Raw genomic sequence first — 21,727 nt, 5'->3', positions numbered from 1 at the left:
GCCCCCAGTCCCTCTCCGCACCCCTGCTGCCGTGCCAGCCCCTCTAGCCTAGCCGGCTCCTTTGTGCCGGCCCCGCGCCCGCCCCTTCGGGGCTCAGGCCCCGCCTCCTCGGCGCCGGCGATTGGCCTGCCTTGTCGCCGGTAGGCGGAGCTACGGATGGTGGAGGCGCGGTATATAGTAAAGGTAGGGCGTGCGCCCTCAGCCAATTTCTCGGCTCCTGGCCTGCGCGCCCGTGTGCCGAGCCCGCGCTTCACTCCTCTCGTCCTTCCCGGTGACTTTCCCTCCTTGTCCCTGGTCCATCTCGCCAGAGGTCACAGCAGGCAGACTGGTGCAGCTACAGCTCGAAGCAGCAGCTGCGGGGTTCGCTGAGCCCCCCGGAAGGCGATCGGAGCGCGGGGAGATCCTGAGGAGCGGCCGCGCGCCCACCTCTAGGTGCGGGGCTCGGAGCCGCCCAGCCCGCGCGCGCCCTCCTCCCTCGTCCCTCCTCCCTCCGCCCCCGCCACACCTCCCCCTCCTCCCGCTCTGCCTTGGCTGCTCCGCGGCGCGCCTCGCACTCGGAGAGCCGCAGCGGCAGCGGCGCGTCTCGCTTTTGGAGACAGAGCCGGGCTGCGGGGACACCGAGCAGCCGCCGCGAGGACTCCAGGGCGCGCGCCGCACTAGCCCTCCCTCGGCCTCCGCCGTCAACTGCTGAGCAGACACCATGGCCCGCGGAAAAGCCAAGGAGGAAGGCAGCTGGAAGAAATTCATCTGGAACTCGGAGAAGAAGGAGTTTTTGGGCAGGACCGGTGGTAGTTGGTGTAAGTACCCGCTCCGCGGCTCTCGTTGTCGGCGCCTTGGTTTTTCCTAGGAGGCGCATCCCTGTACGCGGGCACTGCGGACAGTTCTGCGCCCACAGGGCTGTCCAGGGTGTGAGGGATTTGGGTGGTAGGCGCTGCTAGGAGCGCGCGGGCCTGGGCTTGGCATCCAGTGACAAACGTGGGGGGTCCCCAGGATGCGGCTCGGGTGGGGAGCTGGAGCTAGCTAGACCGAGGGTTTTGGGCATGGTAAGGATCTTCGTTCCCTAAGCCTTCCCTGCTGGGAAATTCAGTCAGGTTCCAGGAGAGTATGTATGTGCCCTCCCTCTCCATCTCTCAAGACCTTAGAAAAATGAGATTTGGGGCCGTGAGCAGAACTCATGAGCGTACCTGTTCTAATGCAGGCGATGCAGCGATAGCATCATTCTTCCAGCCTAGAAATGTATCTAGAATGGAGAGGAACGGGGAGGAGGAGAACTGCATCCACACAGCAGTCCTCACACACTGCAGTCATCACAGCCCAGAAATGGCCCAGTGAGCTCCATCTCATGGCTCGTTTTTTTTTAAGCCTTGGCTAGACATGGTGTTTTTAAGTTCTTCATGATACAACGAAGAAACAGGTTATATTAGAGCATTTCATGCAGCCTGTTGCTTCCTTGGCTGGAATCCCCTCATACCCCATTGAAAATTAGATATCGTATTTTTTTTTTCAACCTCCTTACACCGGAAAGGTGGTAGTTTTTTTTTTTTTTTTTAAAGGTCATTTTGAAGGGCATAGTTGTAGACAAATCCAGGAGTCGTGACTGCGGAAGGGAGGGAGGGAACTCCCCTCTGCTGCATCACTGCCCCCTCCTTCTCCACTATCACCATCACCACCAGCTCCTCTACCTCCTCCTTCGCCTCCTTCCCCCCTCCCTCCCCTCTAGCAGCAGCACTGCAGGAACTAAGGGAACCCTGAAAACTAGCGACGGCTATGCCGCATTCCTGTGTGGGGAGGGTCTATGGAAATAGACTGGAGAATGAGTCAGGGAAACGGAGCTCGGCTGACATTTTGAAAAGGAAGAAGCCGGGATGTATGATTTTTTTTCCCCCCTAAAGAAAAAAAAAATGCAGTTAGAGAGCTTCTCAGCTGACAAAAATAAGGGGTTAATAATGCATCATACTTCAAGGTTAGTCAAGGTGAAGCCTCATTCATTCCACAGTGTGACTAGAAGCATAGGCATCCCTGGGCCAAGGGAAAATGGAGTCTTCAATTGATGGCTTTTCATTTCACTGTGTATTCCATTTTACTTGGGGAGACTGTTCTTCCATGGGAGTAGGCCCGTAGTGTTCCTGCGTTTCTGTAATGTGGAAGGAGAGACCTGAAGAAATGTGAGGTATGTCCAGGATGAAACAGCCAGGGCCATTTCCTAGCAACTCTTGGTAACTCAGCTAGGAGGCCTAGGAGGTGCACTGCAGAATTGGCCCCTCCTCCCAGGCTAGCCGGGGCTGCATTCCCTGGTGGTCTGGTCCCTGCAGCAGCATCACAGGACCAGGGGGTGGCCTGGACTCCAGGTACCTTGTGAAATTTGCCCTCTAGTGTTTTTCCACTTCTTAAAACATATTTCTTTCCTCATTCCAATCTCACACTCCTTCTTTGAATAATATTTGCTTTAGAGGGTAAGGAAGGAAGGAAGGCAGTATGGAGAACAGTTTGTTCTTTAAGCCGACTTTTAGTGGAACAGCCCTTCCGTATCAGAAAGGGAGAGAGAAGAAGCCTGTGTGGTCTTGATCATATCCAGCAAGGTAGTGATACCCAGGGACTTAGGAGGCAGCCGTGGTAACTCATCTTCCATTTTGTGGGTGCTGAGCTCTAAACCCACTGTTTGCTTTGTGCAGTCCTATCTGTGCCCTTTCAACAATGCAGGAAATGGCAGAGCAGTTCCTGTGGCATAGAGAGAGATGCCTCCTTTCTAGCTCTGGGCCCAACATGGATGCCCTTGGGACCAGGGCAGGATGCCCTTGGCTCCGTTTTGCTTACAGGTAGATTTTTCACCAAGATGGACGGCAGGGGGCTCGAGCCTGTCACCTGCTGGAGAGATCACAACTTACAAATCACTTTGTGCTTTCTACCTTTTAATCAAGTTAATACATGTGTTGGCAGGTTTTTATATTTGCCATTGGTTTCCCAGGCCACTTTTTAAACCTTATTTTTGGCATTTTAAAGGATACACACACACACACATACACACACACACATCTGTTTTAAAGGATAAAAAATGCCTCTAAACCTGACACCCAGTCCCCAGCGTCCTGCCACCCAGCTGGTTGGTGGGACTAACCTAGCCTTTGTTTGTGTCTGTTTCTCTGTGCCACTGGTAACCTTGGTCTTAGGGAGTCCATTGCCTGAGCTCATTAGACATGCGTGCTGCGCTCTGTCTAACCAAGTGACTTTACTGCAGTGACAGGTTCGTGTGCAGCAGCAGCAGCAGCTGCAGCAGCAGAATCCCTTACTCGGCTTTGGTGTTCCATGGGCAGAGTGGAAAGGGTGTATATGTTCTTGAGCTTAATCATTGCGCTTGTAAAATGACTAATTTTTCCATCAATTTGTCTTTTAAACAGTAGTCCCAGTCCTCTACCTTCCTGGGTTAGGATTAGCCACCTGGAGTCCAGGATGTGAGTAGAACGGTTGTAGTTGTTAGGAGAGGCAAATGTGGCCAAGCTGAGAGCACCCAGGGAGGCACTGGAAGGGCAACAGGACAAGACAGCAGCCGAGAAGCCAGGTTCTCAGGGGGTGCTCTTGCCGACTGGGTTATACCAACTCTGTACCTCTTAGTTCGCTGGAAAAAATTTTCCAGATCCCTTGACGTCACAAGCTTGCCATTTGCCTACCGCTGCTGCCTGGATACCAAACGCAGCACTTAACCCTTGCCCTGCTGGGGCGGAGGGACCAGGTTCTAGAGGATGCAGCCTCCTTTCTTCTCATCTTTGCTTTTATCTTCATGTAGGGGAGACAAGGGATGAGGTTCAGCTTTTATGTGTGTTTCAATAGCTCCAGAACACTGCTGTCTTGAAGTATGTATTCCTGAGGGGGAAGTTGGTGTTTTTCCATGTATGGAGAGGGCTGTGTGGGTCATTTCCACAACTCATGTGCCCACTTCATTCCTGGACCCCCTCCCAGCATGGACACATATGCCTCCTCAATAAGCCCTTCACCCTGTAGTGTTTTCTCAGAGACCCTTTAGAAGTAACCTGCGTCCCCCTTTGCATTCATGTTTCTGATAACCTTCCAGGTCTCTTGGTTCCACTTTTCCCTTCTAGATGAGTTGTTTGACTGGCTCCAGCAATGCCTACCTAGAACAGCCTGTTACTGTCCTGCTAATCAGAGAGATAACTGTTTATACCAGTAGCTGATAGCCTTGTTCCAGTCTACCGGCTTCATGTTGGCTCAAGTTGGTTTTTGTTGCTTGCTTGCTTGCTTTTTTTTATTCTTCAAAATTCATTTGTAGCTATTTCAGCCTGCCATCTGTTAACCGTGAGAAAAAGAAAAATGTAGCGAACACAAGCAGTCTTTACTCTGCTGGTCCGATGACGAGGTAAAAATGGAGGCCATTTGTACCATAGGGTTTCCTTTGTGTGTTTGTTCGGTTCCAGTTGCCGCCCTGTGTCCTTGAAGAAAAAGGTAGTGCTTTGTAGACCAGAGTGACTTGATAAGGAGAGCTCCACCTGTGTTTCTGAGCTGACTGTTCTTAGCCTTCTCAGGGTGTGGGGGGCCAGTGAGTGCCGCCCCTCCGGGAACACACTTCCGAGTGTCTGATGCATTGCGTAAGCATGCGAAGGCAGCGGCAGGTTTGCTGCTGAGTTTTTTTTTTTTTCTTCAGAGAAGGAAGTGACTTCCTGTTAGCCCTTCAGCCACCTCGAGCATTTTCTCCACCTGTGCCTTCCAGAAAAAGTGTGGCTCCCTCTTTTGACTACTGAAACAGGCTGAAGAGGAGCTGGGAAGGAGCTGCCTGTGGTCGCCTCTGGGAAGGCTAGGGTTTGATTCCGAGCCTGTGACTGACTACATCACAGCCGTCTCTGTCTGTTCTCCCCACAGTTAAGATCCTTCTGTTCTACGTGATATTTTATGGCTGCCTGGCTGGCATCTTCATTGGGACCATCCAAGTGATGCTGCTTACCATCAGTGAGCTGAAACCCACATACCAGGACCGAGTCGCCCCGCCAGGTAAAACCCAGGGACTGGCTTCTCCAGAGAGGAAAGGGTTGGTTCCACAAGCAGCCGAGAAGACACTTTCGGAAAACCGTGTAGTGGTGCTTCACACTAAGCATGGGGAGGAATCGGGAGCTCTGCTGTAGCAGTGGCTGCTGCCCGCATTGCGGCTGAGCTCCTGGTGGCTGGCTGCAGACGTCTGTCTTACACAGCTCTGGGGTGAGGGCGGTGCACGCAGCCCCACTGTGTGAGCACATCAGGTCCCCTCAGAACTTCATTCTCCTTGGCCTTAACACACAAGCTCTTGGTCAGCAGGTCCATTCTCTGGCCTTTTTGGCTCTTAACACATTTTTTTTTCACTTGTGTTAAATCTTTCAAATAATCATGCCCACAGAGAGGAACCATGAATTTTTTTGGGGGGGGGTCATTTTCTCTCTTGTTGATTTGACCTTGAATGCAAACACCCTCTTTGCATATCTCAGTGGGCCCCTGAGGGTTTTGTGAGCCCTCTTTGCAGTTTTGGCTGTCTCTATTCTCTCTAAAAACTTCATCAGGGGAAAAAGATCCCCATGTAGGAAGGGCAATCCTCCATTTGCTACTTTCACGTGGAGGACAGAGCTGGGAGAGGAGTGGGGATCCTGTTGCCTAACTTTCAGTTCTCACCTTATCAATGACCTTGAGGTTGCAGCTGGGGGTAGAAGTGTGGGTTATGTGGGCAAGGCTTCGGCCACATACAGCCATCTGTAGGTGACAGTCTCGGGGGCCTGTGCAAGCACTGAGCAGTCCCTGTTGCACACGTCTCACACTTCTCCTTGGGTGGGTATAAGGGAAGAAGAAACTGCAGAATACACAGGTGGCAGTGTCTCACAGTGCTAAGTCGACAGTCCTCCAGAGCAAGGAAAGACTCAGGATATTTTCAGATACATTTAGGTGGGAAGTGAGAAAAGAGAACATGCCAGTACCCGCCACGACTCGACCTATTTAGTGACTGATGCCCAGATGCCTGCAGCTCTTCGGTACCAAAAGGTGGGTCTCAGGAAAGGTCAAAGGTTCTGATGAACCTCAAAAGCAAGGTTCCGATGAGCTGAGAACTTTAGGGTCTTCCGTGTTTTGCGTGGGATCCTGTGGTGGTTATAAGGCCTGTCTTCCATGGCCTCGTCTGCCAGGATCCTTACATTAGCACAAGTAGTCACAGGAATTTTGTACAGAGCTCTTATTTTTTTCGTTTTGCCACTAAGTTGTTCTTCAGTCACGATTTTATTTTATTTTAAGGTTTATTTATTTTATTTATGAGTACACTGTAGCTGTCTTCAGACACACCAGAAGAGGGCATCAGATCCTATTACAGATGGTTTTCGAGCCACCATGTGGTTGCTGGGAATTGAACTCAGGACCTCTGGAAGAGCCATCAGTGAGTGCTCTTAACAGCTGAGCCATCTCACCAGCCCATGATTCTGTTTTATAATAACTGGAACTTGAAGGGAAGATGACCAACATAGTCAACTTTATTTAAAAAAAAAAAAGATTGTAAACTTTGGAGAAATAAGTAATTTATTTATCTAGTTTTTGATTTTTTGAGACAGGATTTCCCTGTGTAGCGCTGGCCTGGAACTCACTCTGTAGACCGGGCTGGCCTTGAATGAATGAGCTCAGATCCATCTTCAGGATTCTGCCTCTCAAGTGCTGGGATTAATGACATGTGCAACCATGCCTGGCAGAAGTACTGAAGTAAAATTAAAAACATTTTTTCCAGGTACTTTTCTGAAAAGAAACTTTACCTTCCAAAATAAATAATCCAAGGGCCCCCGTGCTAAGTAAGGATTTGCAGCCGACCTTGTCCTGCTTGTCTGAGGTGCACAGTCCCCTCCCCCACCCCGTCTCCCTCTTTTCTTCCCAGCCTTTCCTATGAGCACCTATATTTAGTGCTCGCAGCCGTTGGACTGACCTGACAAACCCTCACTTCTCCAAAGAATGTGAGTGGCTCATCTTGGAAATATGCCGTTCCTGTCCTTTGGTCTGAGTCACAGGCGAAGTTTTCAGTCCTTCACCTTCCCAGCCATCTCCTGTGGGCTTTTATCCTAGTGATTTCTGTCTTTGTGTGTCCTTAGCTTTTACTTTAGTAGCAGAGTCTACACACCGCCCTGCTCAAACCCTCTGGGTTTTTCTCTACCACTTCCTGATACTTTTTCTCAAACATGATGGTAACTTTGAATCAGGTCAGTAGAGCCCTGGCTGGTGAAAAGCTCAGGTCCTGGACAGTCCTGAGCACTCTGCACTCCCGAGGGACCCTAACTGGACCCCCAGCTTTCAGAACAGATGTTGAAAATGCATATTTGGAAGATAGTAATGATTCCTTAAGACCGAATAAATGTGTGGAAGTGCATTCTGATCATCTTTTGGCTTCCACTTAATGTCTCCAAGCCTACATATTTTGTCTTGAGTAAAGAGGGAGTTCTCAGATGTACAAGGGAAGTGTGTAAGACCATAACACATAAGGATGCTAGGGCTTCTGGTGTGCCGTCCTCTGACCTTGGGGCATGAATACAAACATGGCCGTCCAGTCAGCTTTGGCATGCCTTTTACACACTGAAATACCTTGTAACTAGATCTCTTCCAAATAGAGGGGAGGGTTGGGGGGGGGCAAATACAGCTGTGGCAATCCTACCCTGCTATAATTGTGTAGGTCGTATAATAAATAAGCTAATAAATAGGCCAAATGGGAAAGTCACAGACAGAGGGGAAAGATACAAAATGGAAGGGAAATTGAAAGACAAACCAGTCATGTGATTTCTGGACTCTGAGCAGTAGCTGCTGATCCTTCTAAGGCCTTACTGCTGTGGTTGTTAGAACTAAGCTGCACACTCCACCCAGAAAGCAGAGTCTTGGATGAAAGGTTAACACGTATTATAAAATAGCCATTTTCATAGCTCCAAAAAAAAAAAATGAACATTTCTAACTTTCTGTTGCCTTAATGTAGGAAGTATTAAAGCAGTGTTCAGCTGGGTGGTGGTGGCGCACGCCTTTAATCCCAGCACTTGGGAGGCAGAGGCAGGCGGATTTCTGAGTTCGAGGTCAGCCTGGTCTACAGAGTGAGTGCCAGGACAGCCAGGGCTACACCACAGAGAAACCCTGTCTCGAAAAACCAAAAAAAAAGCAGTGTTCAAAGCTCAAAGCTATGTGATAGAACTTCCTGAGGTCCAGCCTAAGAAGGAAGAGCAGGGACTTGGGAACTTGAACCCAGCCCCCACCAACTCATCGCCACTGACCACACCAAACCTCAGTTTCATTATGAGGAATATCCTGTGATGATTAGACAGAAAATCTATGCAGAACACTAGTCCTTAGCATACTGCTGTCGGCCCCAGCAGCCTTCGTCCTTTATGTCGCTCCTTCCACAGGAAGCAGAAGGCTCTGGATTTTCAGACAGCCACCATGATAGGGCTGCTGCGGACTTCAATTTCATGGTGTCAGTCCGCCCTTAGCTTTCCCTGAAAAGGATTTGAATATGGGTGGATTAGAAAACATTCAGAGAGAACTTCTGATGAATCTAAGTGACGCGGTAGCCAGCTCTCCTCCTCCACGCCTGCACCTGCCATGTAGTCGCTGAGTTTCTTGTCCAGAGGAGAATCTCTTGCAGGGCCAGTGGCAGTGTCACCTCTCAGCAGGATCTGGGAGAGACATTGCCATTTGTCGTGCTGCCGAGGGTCAAGCCCAGTGCACACATACGAGCATCCGTGCATTCCATGTTCACTCACACTCCTACTCACCAGGCCTTGCTCACCTGGTGGCCTGGGAAAAAAAAAATCTTTCCTGGACTGTCACCCATCCCCCAACCCCGGTCATACTAGCCACTGTGCGGTGAATTCGAAGGTCACTGTGTGTCATCCCGAGTCCACAGAGTTCCCACCTGGCTTCCTGGAGCAAAGGTAGGAATGTATTCTCTGTTCTTCCTCTTCAAGTTGTGGGAGGTTCTTTGTTTTGTTCGTAAAGATGGCTCAGTGAGGAGAGAACTCAGTTTAAAAGGGTCAAATTCTTGGTACCGGGGTAACCAGAACCGAGGCAGGAAGGTGGGGTGGATGAACACGAGCGGGAGCAGCCATTCGAGTTTCATTTTGTGGATGGAACATAGCTAAGCCATCATGAGGGCACAGACACCTTCGCCCGCCCCTCAGCACGCTTCAGGCTCAGAAAAACTGTTTTTAAACTACATGATGACTGGCTCTCTCCGATTTCAGAGGTAGGAGTAGAACCACCTTTTCCTTGTGAGTTGGAGGAGCTGTACCTTCAGCGTGTAAGGGGCGTTTTTTTTTTTTTTTTTAACCATTTCCTGTCAGTCGGTTGGTCTGTGATCACCTAGCTGACACATTTGGGTTTGACTTCTCACTCTTTCCACCCTCCCATGGATCCTGCCAACCTGTTAGTAAAGGCGATAGCCCATAGCCCAAGTAGTTTATTTCTAAAGTCTTCTAGGTATGCAGGGAGCCCAGTGACTAACATAAAATATTTTTGGAAAGCCGGTTATGGAATGTCTTTATGTCTTTAAGCCCAGTACTCATGAGGCTGAGAGGCAGGAGGATTGCCACAAGTTTCAGGTCAGCCCAGAACTGCAGAAAACTGGGTTTTCCTCATTTGAAGACCAGTAAGCAGAGCTAGGGCCTCTGCTAAGAGGAGTGACCGTGGAGGAAAAGGGCAGATAGGTCCTTGTCACCTCAGGCTTGTGGCATTCACATGAGAAGAGAGCTCTACCCTGGGAGACACCACTGGAAAGACCGTTGGGCTTACACCTTCATCTCTGCTGATGTAGAATCAGACAGGCGAGGACAGGTCATTGGCCACCGAGGGCTCTCATGCAGAAGTTGCCACTTGACGTTGACCAGACTCCAGAGAGGCTTGGCAATGAAGGGCATCCAATGATAGATTATTACCTGATGCCTTCTGAGCAGGAACGTACCCCGAATCATTCAGGGATAGGGCCCCCTAGAGTACCAAACATACTAAGGTATCAGATTTCAGAGTTTTGAAAGTTGCCTAGAACTTGTCTGTTGTCTTCCTCTTCGTAAAGAAGCAGTGCCTTCCTTGTTTTGGGAATAAATACCATCACGAGCTAGCCAAAACATCACACTCAATATCCGGTGAAACTGTACTTTTAAATGATACAACATCCCACCTAACTTATTCCTCCTCCACATCTGAAGTTGAATATGCAGCTTCTGAGAAGATGCCTGATGGGTAATTCTTAAGTAATGAAGGACCTGGGAGCAGAGTGGCATTTGGTTTGGACTGGGCAGATTTCTACACACCAAGGGTGGTTAACCAGCTAAGCAGACTGTAGGAAACAAGTGAGCTGCTTCTCCAAGACTTTTCAGAGGGAGCAGGCTGGAGGTGTCTGGGTGTACCCAGGCTGTGGATGGGACTGTTGCCGCAAGGCAGGCCATTTATTCCCAGCTAAGCTGGCCTCCAGTCATATGCTAACCCTGAGGCAAAAGGTAAGTGGGTAGGGACTGGTTCCCAGAATTCTATTAGGTAAGTGGATAATAATCCCACAGATAAAATAATAAATAAAAATAAAGCATCTAGGTTGTTGAGACTGGCATTTAAAGGGAGGTACTCCTCCAAATGTGTAACTGTAAAGGTACACGTGTGTATACATGTAAGCTGTTCTTACTCCATTTTCTTTGTAACTGGAAAGTACATTCAACTTGTAATGGATAGGAGGCGTGCCCATGGGAATCTTTTGCTTAGCTTCCCCGTGCCCTTGGAGGTTTCTGTGGAAGATGATACCTGGCTAAGAGTATTTGGCTGTGAGTCATCAGAAGTATCAAATGACAGGTCCAAGCAGTGACAGCTTTGGGAGCTTTGGGATTCCCTGGGGAAACTGCCACAAGGTGAATACCCGCCATGTTCTCCTTTAAGTACTTCAACTCTGGGAGCTGATTGAGAAATCACAAATTTGCTACATTATAGACCTAACTGGAAACAAAATGTGGGTTAATGAAAAGCCTCTTTTCTTTTTTTGTCTTCTGTTCATTCCCCCTAAGGAGAACACTCACACCCACTAGTGCCCGAAGTGGGGGCGTTTGCCTCTGTTGTTTCACAGGCGGTGGAGTCAGGAGAGGCAGGTGCATCTGGAAAGGGCAAATGTGAAGTTGTGTGTGTGTGTGTGTGTGTGTGTGTGTGTGCATGCGCTTGTTTTTGTTTTGTTTTTTTGTTTTTTGTTTTTTGTTTTTTTTTTGAGACCAGGTTTCTCTGTGTGGCCCTGGCTGTCCTGGAACTCTGTAGACCAGGCTGGCCTTGAACTCAGATATATCTTCCTCTGCCTGGATACTGGGACTATGACCTATGCTATCACCACCCAGCAAAGCCAGAGGTTTCTGGGTTCTGTTTTTGTTTTTGTTTGTTTCATACTCCAGATCTTAAGGTAAAACTTGAAGTGCTTGTAAGAACCCCAAATTAACATTATTCAAATTCTGGTTTCAGTCCCCTTAGGTGACTCTGCTAGGGAACAGCAGGGCTCGTTTTTTGCTGGTGGTAGCAAAGCAAGGCTGTCTTGAGCTTCATCTCCTTCGTGGACATTTAGGTGCCGAGAACAGAGTCAGGCAGGAGGCAGGATCTGCTTCAGGGCCTTGTGGTATGGAACCACAGCCAGAGCTTGGATGTTCTGCTCTGGCCTCTGGGAGTTACCACTGAGGTTCAGTTGTTACTAACAGCTTTAGGAGTGGGCAGCGAGAAGCCAGAAGCCAAGATCCTATATAGGTGTACCAGCTGGCAAACCAGAAGCCAAGATCCTATATAGGTGTACCAGCTGGCAAAGGCAGCAGTTGGCAAGTTGGGGGGTGGGGGCAGGGATTTGAGCTATGAGGTAGAAATCGGTGTGGTTCCAGCGTTTGGTTTTGGTATTTATTTGCCTTGACTAGAGAAGGATGGCACTGATTGCATGTCACTGTTCTGGGTCAGTGGTGCCACCACAGGTAACTACAGTACACATCGTTTTTACAGGTCAGATGGCAGGTGGCAGGCAGCTGACGCACTTGCTCATAACTGAGTCCCAGACACACGTCTGGGTGAACCTCAGGTCCTGAAAAACAAGGACCAAGTTACAGGAACTCATGTTTGGAGGTCTGGCACATGTCACTGTCTCTTAATGGAGATCTTGGCTTGGGATAGTGAGAGAATGACAAGGACTCTCTGTAATCCCATGATCCTTTGCTCTTCCAAGAAGTGGCATCTCTGTACCTCATACAGACACCTAAGAAATGGCACCTCCAGTGGCTCCTGAAAGAATACAACTGGAGAGTGAGAGGCAGTGGGTAATTCCAGCTGATGCCAGGGCAGAAGGGAATGTGACATGGGTGAACCTGCTTTGCCACCCGGGGCCTACCTTGTTTATTTTCAGTGTGACCCTAAGGTGACTTTAGTGGGGGGCAGCTTGTCTGTTGGACTCCGTTGCTTTGCTCTATCTCTTGCTCTGTTGGGGACCACAGCTTGCACTGCTGTTAGCACGCTGGTGGCCCTTCATCGGCAGTCTGAATCGCTTTTCTCCCGGCTTCCCTCCTTCCTGAAAGATAGGTTGGGCTGCTCCTAGCCTTCTGACATTTGATCCCTTTTATTTCTTCACCCTTCCAGCTGCCTCCACCCTCCTGGGCCTGGGAAGCTGAGCAGCCCTGTGGTAACCCTGGGCACATAATTCTACCCTTTGTCCAGTTCTGCCTGACAGATTTACAGGCACTTGTTCTCAGTTCATAGGCATGACTGCCCCTCAAGAGTCCACTTTCTCTGGATCCCAGGGCTGTTCTAGGAAAACACCGCCATTCTCCTGACTTTATTCTCTAGCACTGGCCTGGGTCCCTCACTTCCCTAGGGTCAGGCAAATCACCTTGACTTATGTCTTGTTTACAACTCGGCCTAGGCGTGAGCAGCCCTCTAGCTGCCTGCCCTGTTTGTTTCGGCCCTGTCCCCTTGCTGTCCCGTGATGGCTACTTGCCCTCAATGGCTTTCTTCTTGCCGAGGTCATTGGTTGTCGCTGCTTTGCTTCATAGCACAATGGGCAAGTCACAGGGCCAGCCTCTCATGTAATGTTAAAAAAAAAAAAAATGTCTAGAATAAATTGAGGTTGATTTAGACATGAAAACAATCTTTCCTGATCTAGGAGCTTTTACAGAATGTTTTATCAAGCCAGGTGTGGTGGCACACACCTTTGCTCCCAGCGCTGGGGAGGCAGAGGCAGAGGCAGAGGTGGGTTTCTGTGAGTTCCAGGCCAGCCTGGTCTACAGAGTGAGTTCCAGGACAGCCAAGGCTACACAGAGGAATCTTGTCTTGAAAAGTGGGGTGGGGTGGTGGGGGACCCCTTTGTGTATTTCAGGCTGAAGGCTTTATGAGCTAATCCTGTGCCTTTCCCCTTGTCCACGGCTTTTTTCCCCGTGTCCTTTAGCCCCCCACCCCCATGTCCTTTATTGCTGTTAGCCTTTTCAAGAAGATTCTTTACATTAGAAAAAAAAAATCTGTTATATGAGGTGCAGGGTTCACGTGCCATGCATGGTAGACACACATGGAGGTCAGAGGTCAACTTTGCAGCATCGGTTTTCTCCTCCCTCCTTTCTGTGTGTCCCAGAGATCCAATCAGGTCAGTAGGCTTACAAGGCAAGAGCTTTCCCCGCCGGGCAGCCCCGCTGGCCCACCCCTAGGAGGCTAAAAGTTCGCTTACTGTTTGTTTGGTTTGCGACAAAAAGTCTCACTGCGTCTCTCAGTGCTGGCTGGCCTAGAACTTATTCCAGGCTGGCCTGGAATGTACAGAGATCCCTGAGTGCTGTAGTTAAAGGGCTATGCCACCATGCTGCCTAAGAAGGTGCTTATCGACCATCTTGACATTGTCAGCTTGAGCACACCTCTTCCCAACTCTACCTTCTCTTCCTCGTCTTCATCCCCATCCCTTCTGCCATTCCTCTGGGTGGGCTGTTTACCGAGCTGCAGTTGGGCCATGTAGCAGCTACTGAAGCTCAAGGCGTCCTTACTAGAAAAACTAACGGCTATCGCCTTTAACTTGTGTTGAAGGCTCATTCACTAGTGCAGCATGCGGCGCCAGTAAATAGTTAACCGAGTTGGTTGCACATCCACTTGAATTATGCCGTGGTGTGCACTGATGTCGCCACTGTTACATTCTGATCCTCCAGAGCAGTTCTTCTAAACCAAGGGTGCTCTGGGCTTAGAGGTTATGTATGCCCAGGTAGGTCTGGAATGGAGCCTGTGAGGCTGCCTGTTGAACCAGCCTTTGAGGAGAGTGGTATGAGTGCTCCCACTTGCCAGGAGGAGAGGGAAGGAGGTCAGGTCTAGCTCCTGACTGACTAGCAGACCCCTGACACAGAATAAGGCTGCCAGATGTCACAACAGAAGACACAGGATGGCTGGTTAACTTGAAGTCTGTTACACAGAGTGTATATTCCTACTAAAGAATTGTCCCATGTCTATTTGGAACTGGGATGGAATCGGGTACCTTTACCTGTCTGTTCTGGGGTGGAATGTTACTGTGATCACCTTTCCAACTCACGGACCCGGATCTGGTGCTATAGTGTAGTATAGTCCAAATGCCCGGTTAGAAAACACTGTGAGGGCAGAGGCTCCTGGACGTGAGAGACTAACGGCAGAGAAGGCAAACCTACATCACGTATCCTGAATTTCGCCCTGACGGGGCTGACATGCTCAGACATTTGTATTGGCAACTGCACATCTTTCTTGAACTCATTAGAAGCTGAAAGAATCTATCCTAGGTTCTAAGAGCCAAAGGACTGTCTCTGTGGAGCAGTCGTGAGGTTTGGGAGACTGAGATTTTTCTAACTGGTTGACCTGGAACATAGGGGCAGGTGTCTGCGGCACACTTCTGTGCTATTACTATTACTATTACTATTACTATTACTATTACTATTACTATTACTATTACTATTACTGACAGGAAAGCCACCTGTACACCGGCTGCTAGTGGCGCAGCTTTAAACGAGGTTGCCTATGAGGGCACTAGAGAACCACAGGCTTGGAGAACTGCACACCTCTGGGTTGGGATTCGGGCTCCACTGCTCTCCCTGAATCCTCAGAACACTGTCTTTCACTGCAAGTGGTATTCTCATTCATGAAACAGGTTAAAGCCCACTACGATGTGTCGACAAGGAAACTGGATACTATTTGATATCGCGTCACCATCTTTACTTTTAGATATCTAATCTAAATGCCATCAGATTGAATTCACCAGGGAAGTGAAGATTTAACCCATTCCATGAGCCAAGCGGGGGCGAGGCAAGCGTGTTTGTGCAGGGAACGCCTGCTTTTGACGTCTCCTGGCTGCCTTCCTATTAATAATGATTGTCTTTCTGACTCTTCCCTGGTGTAGGATTGACACAGATTCCTCAGATCCAAAAGACTGAAATTTCCTTCCGTCCTAATGAGCCCAAGAGCTACGAGGCCTATGTGCTAAACATCATTAGATTCCTGGAAAAATACAAGGATTCAGCCCAGAAGGATGACATGGTTTTCGAGGATTGTGGCAGTAAGTGACTCGCGAATGCACAAGGTCCCACTATTGAGAAGGATGAGTTGTCACTTGGCTTCATTGCTTTAGTAGTTTAAAGGCCATGTCACTGAGTTCTTGTTAGAATTTACACAAGGTTTTCACCTTTCTTCACAATGATTAAAAAGGGACAAATGATAAGCCAGGAGAAATCATGAAGGGGAAATGATTTAATAAAATACCCATTATGATAAGAATAGCTATACGTTTTATATATATATATATATATATATCAAATATACAACAAAATATATGCAGTATTTTTCTGCAGCATGACTTAAATTCTATATTCATTTCATTTTCTCTGGCTTTTTACGTGAATGGTGAAGAACATTTCCCAGTTGAACAAGTGCTTGTAATGAGAGGAGAACGTACAGCTTCCAAAGACAAAACTGATGACTTCTGTCTTCTCTTTGACCATTTACCCTCTGATTGGAGGTGAAGCTCCAGAAAATTCTGACCCACACCTTCCAGCTCAAAAGTATTGACAGCCTTTTAAATTCATGTCCTTGTTGTAATGTCCCTGTTTCTGAGCACAGCTGTGTGGGGCTGTGAAAGTGTTGTTGCTGCTGCTGGTGTATGGTCTGGTTTCCTTCCTTAGCCCCGAGTAGCTAAGCAGTCCATTAAAGCAGTGGCTCTAAGCCTGAGGGTCTCGGCCTCTTGGGGTGGAATGGCTCCAAAGGGGTGGCCTAAGACAATTGGAAAACATATTTACATTACGATTCATAACAGCAGAATTATAGTTATGAAGTGGTAATGAAAATAATGTTATGGTTGGGGGTCACCACAACATGAGGAACTGTCTGATCGGGTTGCAGCGCGTTAGGAATCACTGTCTTAGAACAAGAGAAAGACCAGCCAAGCGAGCCTCAGTCTCTGCTGTTCATGAAGCACAGCTGGGGAGCAGGTTAGCTTTGGGGTCATGCACCAGAGATTGCCTTTGCTAATACTAATCTATCTTTACCTTTTGAAAAGAGCAGGCAGTTTGTGGGAAGTTCTTGTCAAAGGTAGACCACATATAGCCCTGTCTTCCATGGGGAATTAGGAACAAGAAGTTCTTTTTCTTCTTCATGGTGCAGAGCCAATGGCTGGTGCCCTCTCTAAATGTGTTTGTGCTTTTAGATGTTCCCAGTGAACCCAAGGAACGAGGAGACATCAATCACGAGCGGGGACAGCGGAAGGTGTGCAGGTTCAAGCTTGACTGGCTGGGGAACTGCTCCGGCCTCAATGATGAATCTTACGGCTACAGAGAGGGGAAGCCCTGCATCATTATCAAGCTCAACCGAGTGCTGGGCTTCAAACCGAAGGCAAGCGCCATTTTACAGTCTCACATTGGGGGGCTGAGCTGATACGAAAAGATAGGATGTTTCAAAATATGCTCACTGGTACTTCTGAAGTGCAGTCCATCAGTAGTGTAACACCAAAACCTTTCTCCTGGGTCAGTGACAATCCCAGGCCCTAAAGCTGCAGATTGACTGCCTCAGCCAAATTTTGGTGCCTGAGGCCTTGGGATTTTTGTGGGTTTTTTTTGTGTTTTCCTTTTTTTTTTTTTTGAGGCAGGATTTTATGTAGCCCAGGCTTAAGATCAGATGCTTTGAGCCAAGGCTGGCCTTATGGTCCCCATCCTCCTAACCCCAGCTCCCCAGTGATGAGACTATGGTGTGCTCACTCACAGCCTACTCTTAATCCCCTGCTTCGACATGCGAGGGTCTCCTGGTTGGGTGCTGGGATTCCAGGCTGCTTTTGGTTTGGGTCCTTAAAGGAGCAGTTTCAGAAATTGTATTTCAGAAATGCTGTCTGTTGATCAGAAAGTTTTTTCCTGGGTGATGATTTCATTACCAAACCCAGAACATACGTCTCTTCCTTTTGATAACCACACAGCTTCTAACAAGTGACCATTACTTGATCAGCAAGTTGCCACTGTTTACCATTTTGTAAGAATTTCTTTACAAAAAAAAAAATACTGTTGTCGTCTCAGCTTTTCTAACCGGTTCTTTCTCAGATCATGAACGAAGCAATGCTGTCCTTTTGTAGGTGTGGCTTTTGTCTGCAGGTTCCCCTAAGGCTGACATGAGCACTGCCCAGTATTCATACATTTTAATTCTGAGGGGATTAACAACAGTACACTGAGTTAAAGCCACTTTTCCTTTCTGAAGCCTGGCTTTCATTCGCTCAGTTTCTCCTGCGTGTCAACTTGTTTCGGTGATATTTGCCACCCAAAAGGAAACCAAATCAAAAGGCGAATTTCCTTTTTCTTTTTGTGAGATACGGTATCTCTATGTAGGTAGCCCTGGCTGTCCTGGAACTCTTCAGCCCAGGGTGGCCTTGAACTCACAGAGATCCAACTGCTTGAGTGCTGGGATTAAAAGGTGTGTGCCACCAAGCCCAGCATTCTGCCTTAAAGGATGCATCAAAGCTCCTTTATGCTACCAGAGGCAGGAACTAGTTGTCAGTGGATGGCTGTCTGCTTGTCTTGACGGGTCTCTCGCGAATGTTAGTGTACCTTCCAACAGATTTTTAATCTTCTCACAGAGACAAGCACACAATGGGAAGTATTGTGGTTAGGACCACTACCCCATGCTTGTACTTGACATTCACACATGGCTAGGGTAATCTAGCAATAGGAGAAATTGGTGTGGTGTTTCTGAAGGAAGCCTGAAGCCAGTTTCTGCTTTCCGGGTCATTTGCTTTTAACGCCGCTCATCACACTTTCAGTGGTGTCTGTTTCACAGAGGCCCAGCCCAGCCCGCTGTGTGAGTTCTGTCTTCTATATCTGAATGTCCTATTCTGTGACAGACATTGACTCCTTCTATCCTTTGGTCTCCAGTTAATACCTTCACATTTGTCCCTCCTATCCAAATCCCCAGCTAATTTGCCAGTGGGATCTTTTTTGTTTTGTTTTGGTTTGGTTTTATTTATTTATTTTTGAGTGCTGGGTCTCACCATTTCCGTTGGTGTGCCTGGTTCCGCATCTTCGGAGGACAGATTCTGACAGCCACCCTGATCAATAAGTGTTTTCTATTTCAAGTTTTCAAGGCAGAAGCATTGGTAGCAGAAAGCCCCCTAAAGGAGTCAAATCTAGATGCTCATCTTCTTATACTCCTCAATACGTAATGCCAAAATGTGAGTTTCTTACTGATGTGTAGACCCTCAGCAGAGCTGTTCATTAGAGTGTGTGCGTTCGAGTGCATTCTATATTTCGTGTCCAGGCTCAGATGTAGGGCTAACCTGAGTAAGCAAATGGCCGCTTTCCAGCAATCCTTATTCATCAGGCTCTGGAGTTAGATGGGCCAGGGATGGAAGAGGAGGGCTGTGTATTTTGCTGTAACTATCATTTTCAGACTGCCCCCAAGCTTAGCGGAGGGCGAAAGCCTGTTTGAAGACAGCATTGTGGAGGAAAAGCATGGCATATTGACTCATGGCTCAGTAGAGAAGTCTTGTACTAGAGGTGCACTAGACTCTCCATATGGTGACTGCCATTTTAGCAGTCTCCCAGTCACCTTCTCATTGTCCTGAGTCAGGCTGTGTCACAGCTCGCTTGTAGCAATCATTTCAAACAAACCAAACAGAATTTTCTCAAATTGACAAGGGGGAATCATGCATTTGCTTTCCTGATGTGTCTTATCATTTCAGCAGCTTATTGTCAATGTGTATTTGTTTGGACTACAAATGAGTTTTATTTTTCAGAAAAAAAAAAAATCTTTTGTTGACCAATGTGGGTTTTACTTTTAGCCTCCCAAGAATGAAACCTCTGAGAATTACCCACTGATGATGAAGTATAACCCATACGTCCTGCCTGTCCAGTGCACTGGCAAGGTGAGGATGCATTTGGTGCTACTGAGGGTGGGAGGGAAAGTGGGGCAGGGCGAGAGGAATGGATGAGACTCCTCACAGAGGGACAGTTTTAATACAAGGAACAGCTTTCGGGCTTTCAGGTGTTAGGCTCACAAAAGAGCTATACAAGCTAAAGGGATAGAGCTGTAACTAATAAAACCAAGTTCGTTTACTGGCACAGGTATCTAAATATCTGAATTTAATGTAATAGGATGTGGGTTTATGGACCTGAGAGGTGAGCTAGCCCACAGCTTGTGCTAAATTCAGGGGCCAACTTTCTTTTCTTACTTTTAATGAATGCTAAAAATTAGTGCTACGGTACCAAGCCAAGAGATGGATATTTGAAATAAGGGGCAAATCTTCCCCCTTCGGAGAGAATGTTGATGAACAAACAGGGTCCATAAAGAGACAGTACCCACCAGAACAGGCCAGGGGTTCCTCTCCCTACTGGCCTTCCTAGGAGGTGGAGCCAGCCTGGAGGCACCAGACTTACTTGGTCTTTGCCAAGTGCCTCCATTTGCACAGAGCCCCCTTCTGTGAATGCTTCTTGGCTGCTTTTGGCTAGAACTGACCTTCACCCTGTGGTGTCCCCTCTCCGTGTCACCCAGTGCTTGATGGGCTTGGCTTCTGAGAGGCTTGAAGTATGCCACGGGGGTAGGCTGCTTCCCTCTACTGCAGCCTGAGTGTAAGAACGAGAGCCATGATGCATGTGCGCCCTGAACATTAAACTGCCTGTCCTTTTGTTTCCCAGCGAGATGAAGATAAGGATAAGGTCGGAAACATAGAGTACTTTGGAATGGGCGGATTTTATGGCTTTCCTCTGCAGTATTATCCCTACTATGGCTCACTCCTGCAGCCCAAGTATCTGCAGCCCCTGCTGGCCGTACAGTTCACCAACCTCACCTTGGACACTGAAATCCGCGTTGAGTGTAAGGCATATGGTGAGAACATTGGGTACAGTGAGAAAGACCGTTTTCAGGGACGCTTTGATGTAAAAATTGAAGTTAAGAGCTGATCATAAGCACAGATCTTTCCCACTAGCCATTTAATAAGTTAAAAAAAGATACACAAACCTACTAGTCTTGAACAAACTGTCATATGTATGGGACCTACACTTAATCTCTATGCTTTACACTAGCTTCTGCATTTAATAGGTTAGAATGTAAATTTAAAGTGTAGCAATAGCAACAAAATATTTATTCTACTGTAAATGACAAAAGAAAAATAAAAATTGAGCCTTGGGACGTGCCCATTTTTACTGTAAATTAGATTCCATAACTGACTTGTAGTGAGCAGTGTTCTGGCCCCTAAGTATTGCCGCCTTGTCTATTTTATTTAGTGTACAGTACTATAGGTGCGCACTCTGGTCATTTTTCAAGCCATGTTTTATCATATCTGTTTTCTACTTTATGTGAGCAAGGTTTGCTGTCCAAGGTGTAAATACTCAATGGGAATAAAACTGGCATGGTACTTTTTCCTTTCTTTCTTATTTTCTTGGCTCTGAAATTTCAAAGGTAACGGCCCATCAATGAGCATTTTTAACACACTCCATAGTCTTTCCTGTGCTATCAGGTCTTTATTATTATTTTTATTTTCTTTATTTCCTGGGGCTGGGGGGGTGGGCTGTCATGGGGGAACTGCCCTTTAAATTTTAAGTGACAGTACAGAAAAAATAAAGGTGATGGGTTGTGTTGTGCTCCGTGTTGAATGCTGTCTCTCTCGCCATCTCTCCCCTTGTCCTCCGGTGTGTTCTGAAGCTGTGTCTGAGAGCGGGATCTGCCCGTCGCTTTGGCTAGTGATGGGGTTAGCTAATTTGCTTAGTGCATTTCCTTTTTCTTCTTCCTCTGGAGGCATCACGTGCTGGTGCTGTGTCTTTATGAATGTTTTAACCATTTTCATGGTGGAAGAATTTTATATTTATGCAGTTGTACAATTTTATTTTTTTCTGCAAGAAAAAGTGTAATGTATGAAATAAAAACCAAAGTCACTTGTTTGAAAATAAAATCTTTATTTTGAACTTTATAAAAAGCAATGCAGTACCCCATAGACTGGTGTTAAATGTTGTCTACAGTGCAAATCCATGTTCTAGCATATGTAATAATTGCCAGGAGTACAGTGCTCTTGTTGATCTTGTGTCAGTCAGGTTAACACAACGGACAATAAAAGAATGAACACATTCCTCATGTGTGTGACTCACTTGTCTGAGCGTCTCAGTCTGTGTCGTCTTTACTCTGTACAGCTAGTTATCCAAGATCTTGAAGAAATACTGGACCTGAAGGGCAAGCACAGGCTGTCATTAGCTACATTCGGGGTGGGCGCCCCCACCTGCCACCTGCTGTGAGAAAGGATGGAGGGCCC

At 47.7% G+C, this 21,727-nt stretch overlaps 2 protein-coding genes across 5 annotated transcripts in view; one reads left to right on the top strand and one right to left on the bottom strand.

The window, feature by feature from the left end:
- The first annotated feature begins 186 nt into the window (after window positions 1–186).
- Atp1b1 (ATPase Na+/K+ transporting subunit beta 1) lies at window positions 187–21,546 on the top strand. The gene is made up of 6 exons (XM_031387775.1): window positions 187–797; window positions 4,870–4,998; window positions 15,359–15,514; window positions 16,658–16,842; window positions 19,268–19,351; window positions 20,121–21,546. Exons 1-6 carry the CDS (start codon window positions 701–703, stop codon window positions 20,382–20,384), a joined length of 915 nt encoding a protein of 304 aa, XP_031243635.1. The 5' UTR covers window positions 187–700; the 3' UTR covers window positions 20,385–21,546.
- Nme7 (NME/NM23 family member 7) overlaps window positions 21,358–21,727 on the bottom strand; it is a 155,899-nt gene continuing 155,529 nt past the window's right edge. For 3 of the 4 annotated variants that reach the window (XM_031387748.1, XM_031387764.1, XM_031387757.1), the window contains one exon: window positions 21,365–21,641. In XM_031387748.1, coding sequence (XP_031243608.1) covers window positions 21,609–21,641 — 33 coding nt within the window. In that variant the 3' untranslated portion in view covers window positions 21,365–21,608. Of the gene's footprint in view, window positions 21,642–21,727 lie in introns of all 4 variants that reach the window. The other variant, XM_031387737.1, reaches the window with a different exon arrangement.

The sequence above is a fragment of the Mastomys coucha genome, unplaced genomic scaffold (genome assembly GCF_008632895.1).
Source record: "Mastomys coucha isolate ucsf_1 unplaced genomic scaffold, UCSF_Mcou_1 pScaffold1, whole genome shotgun sequence".
Taxonomy (NCBI): domain Eukaryota; kingdom Metazoa; phylum Chordata; class Mammalia; order Rodentia; family Muridae; genus Mastomys; species Mastomys coucha.
Note: the sequence above shows the minus strand (reverse complement) of the source record. Positions and strands in the feature narration are given on the sequence as shown.

Bases quoted from the DNA above. Each gene is read 5' to 3' on its own strand.
- Atp1b1 (XM_031387775.1), top strand. From the start codon at position 701: ATGGCCCGCGGAAAAGCCAAGGAGGAAGGCAGCTGGAAGAAATTCATC. The intron at 798-4,869 runs GTAAGTACCCGC...TTCTCCCCACAG, and splicing joins CAGGACCGGTGGTAGTTGGT to TTAAGATCCTTCTGTTCTAC. The intron at 15,515-16,657 runs GTAAGTGACTCG...TTGTGCTTTTAG, and splicing joins GGTTTTCGAGGATTGTGGCA to ATGTTCCCAGTGAACCCAAG.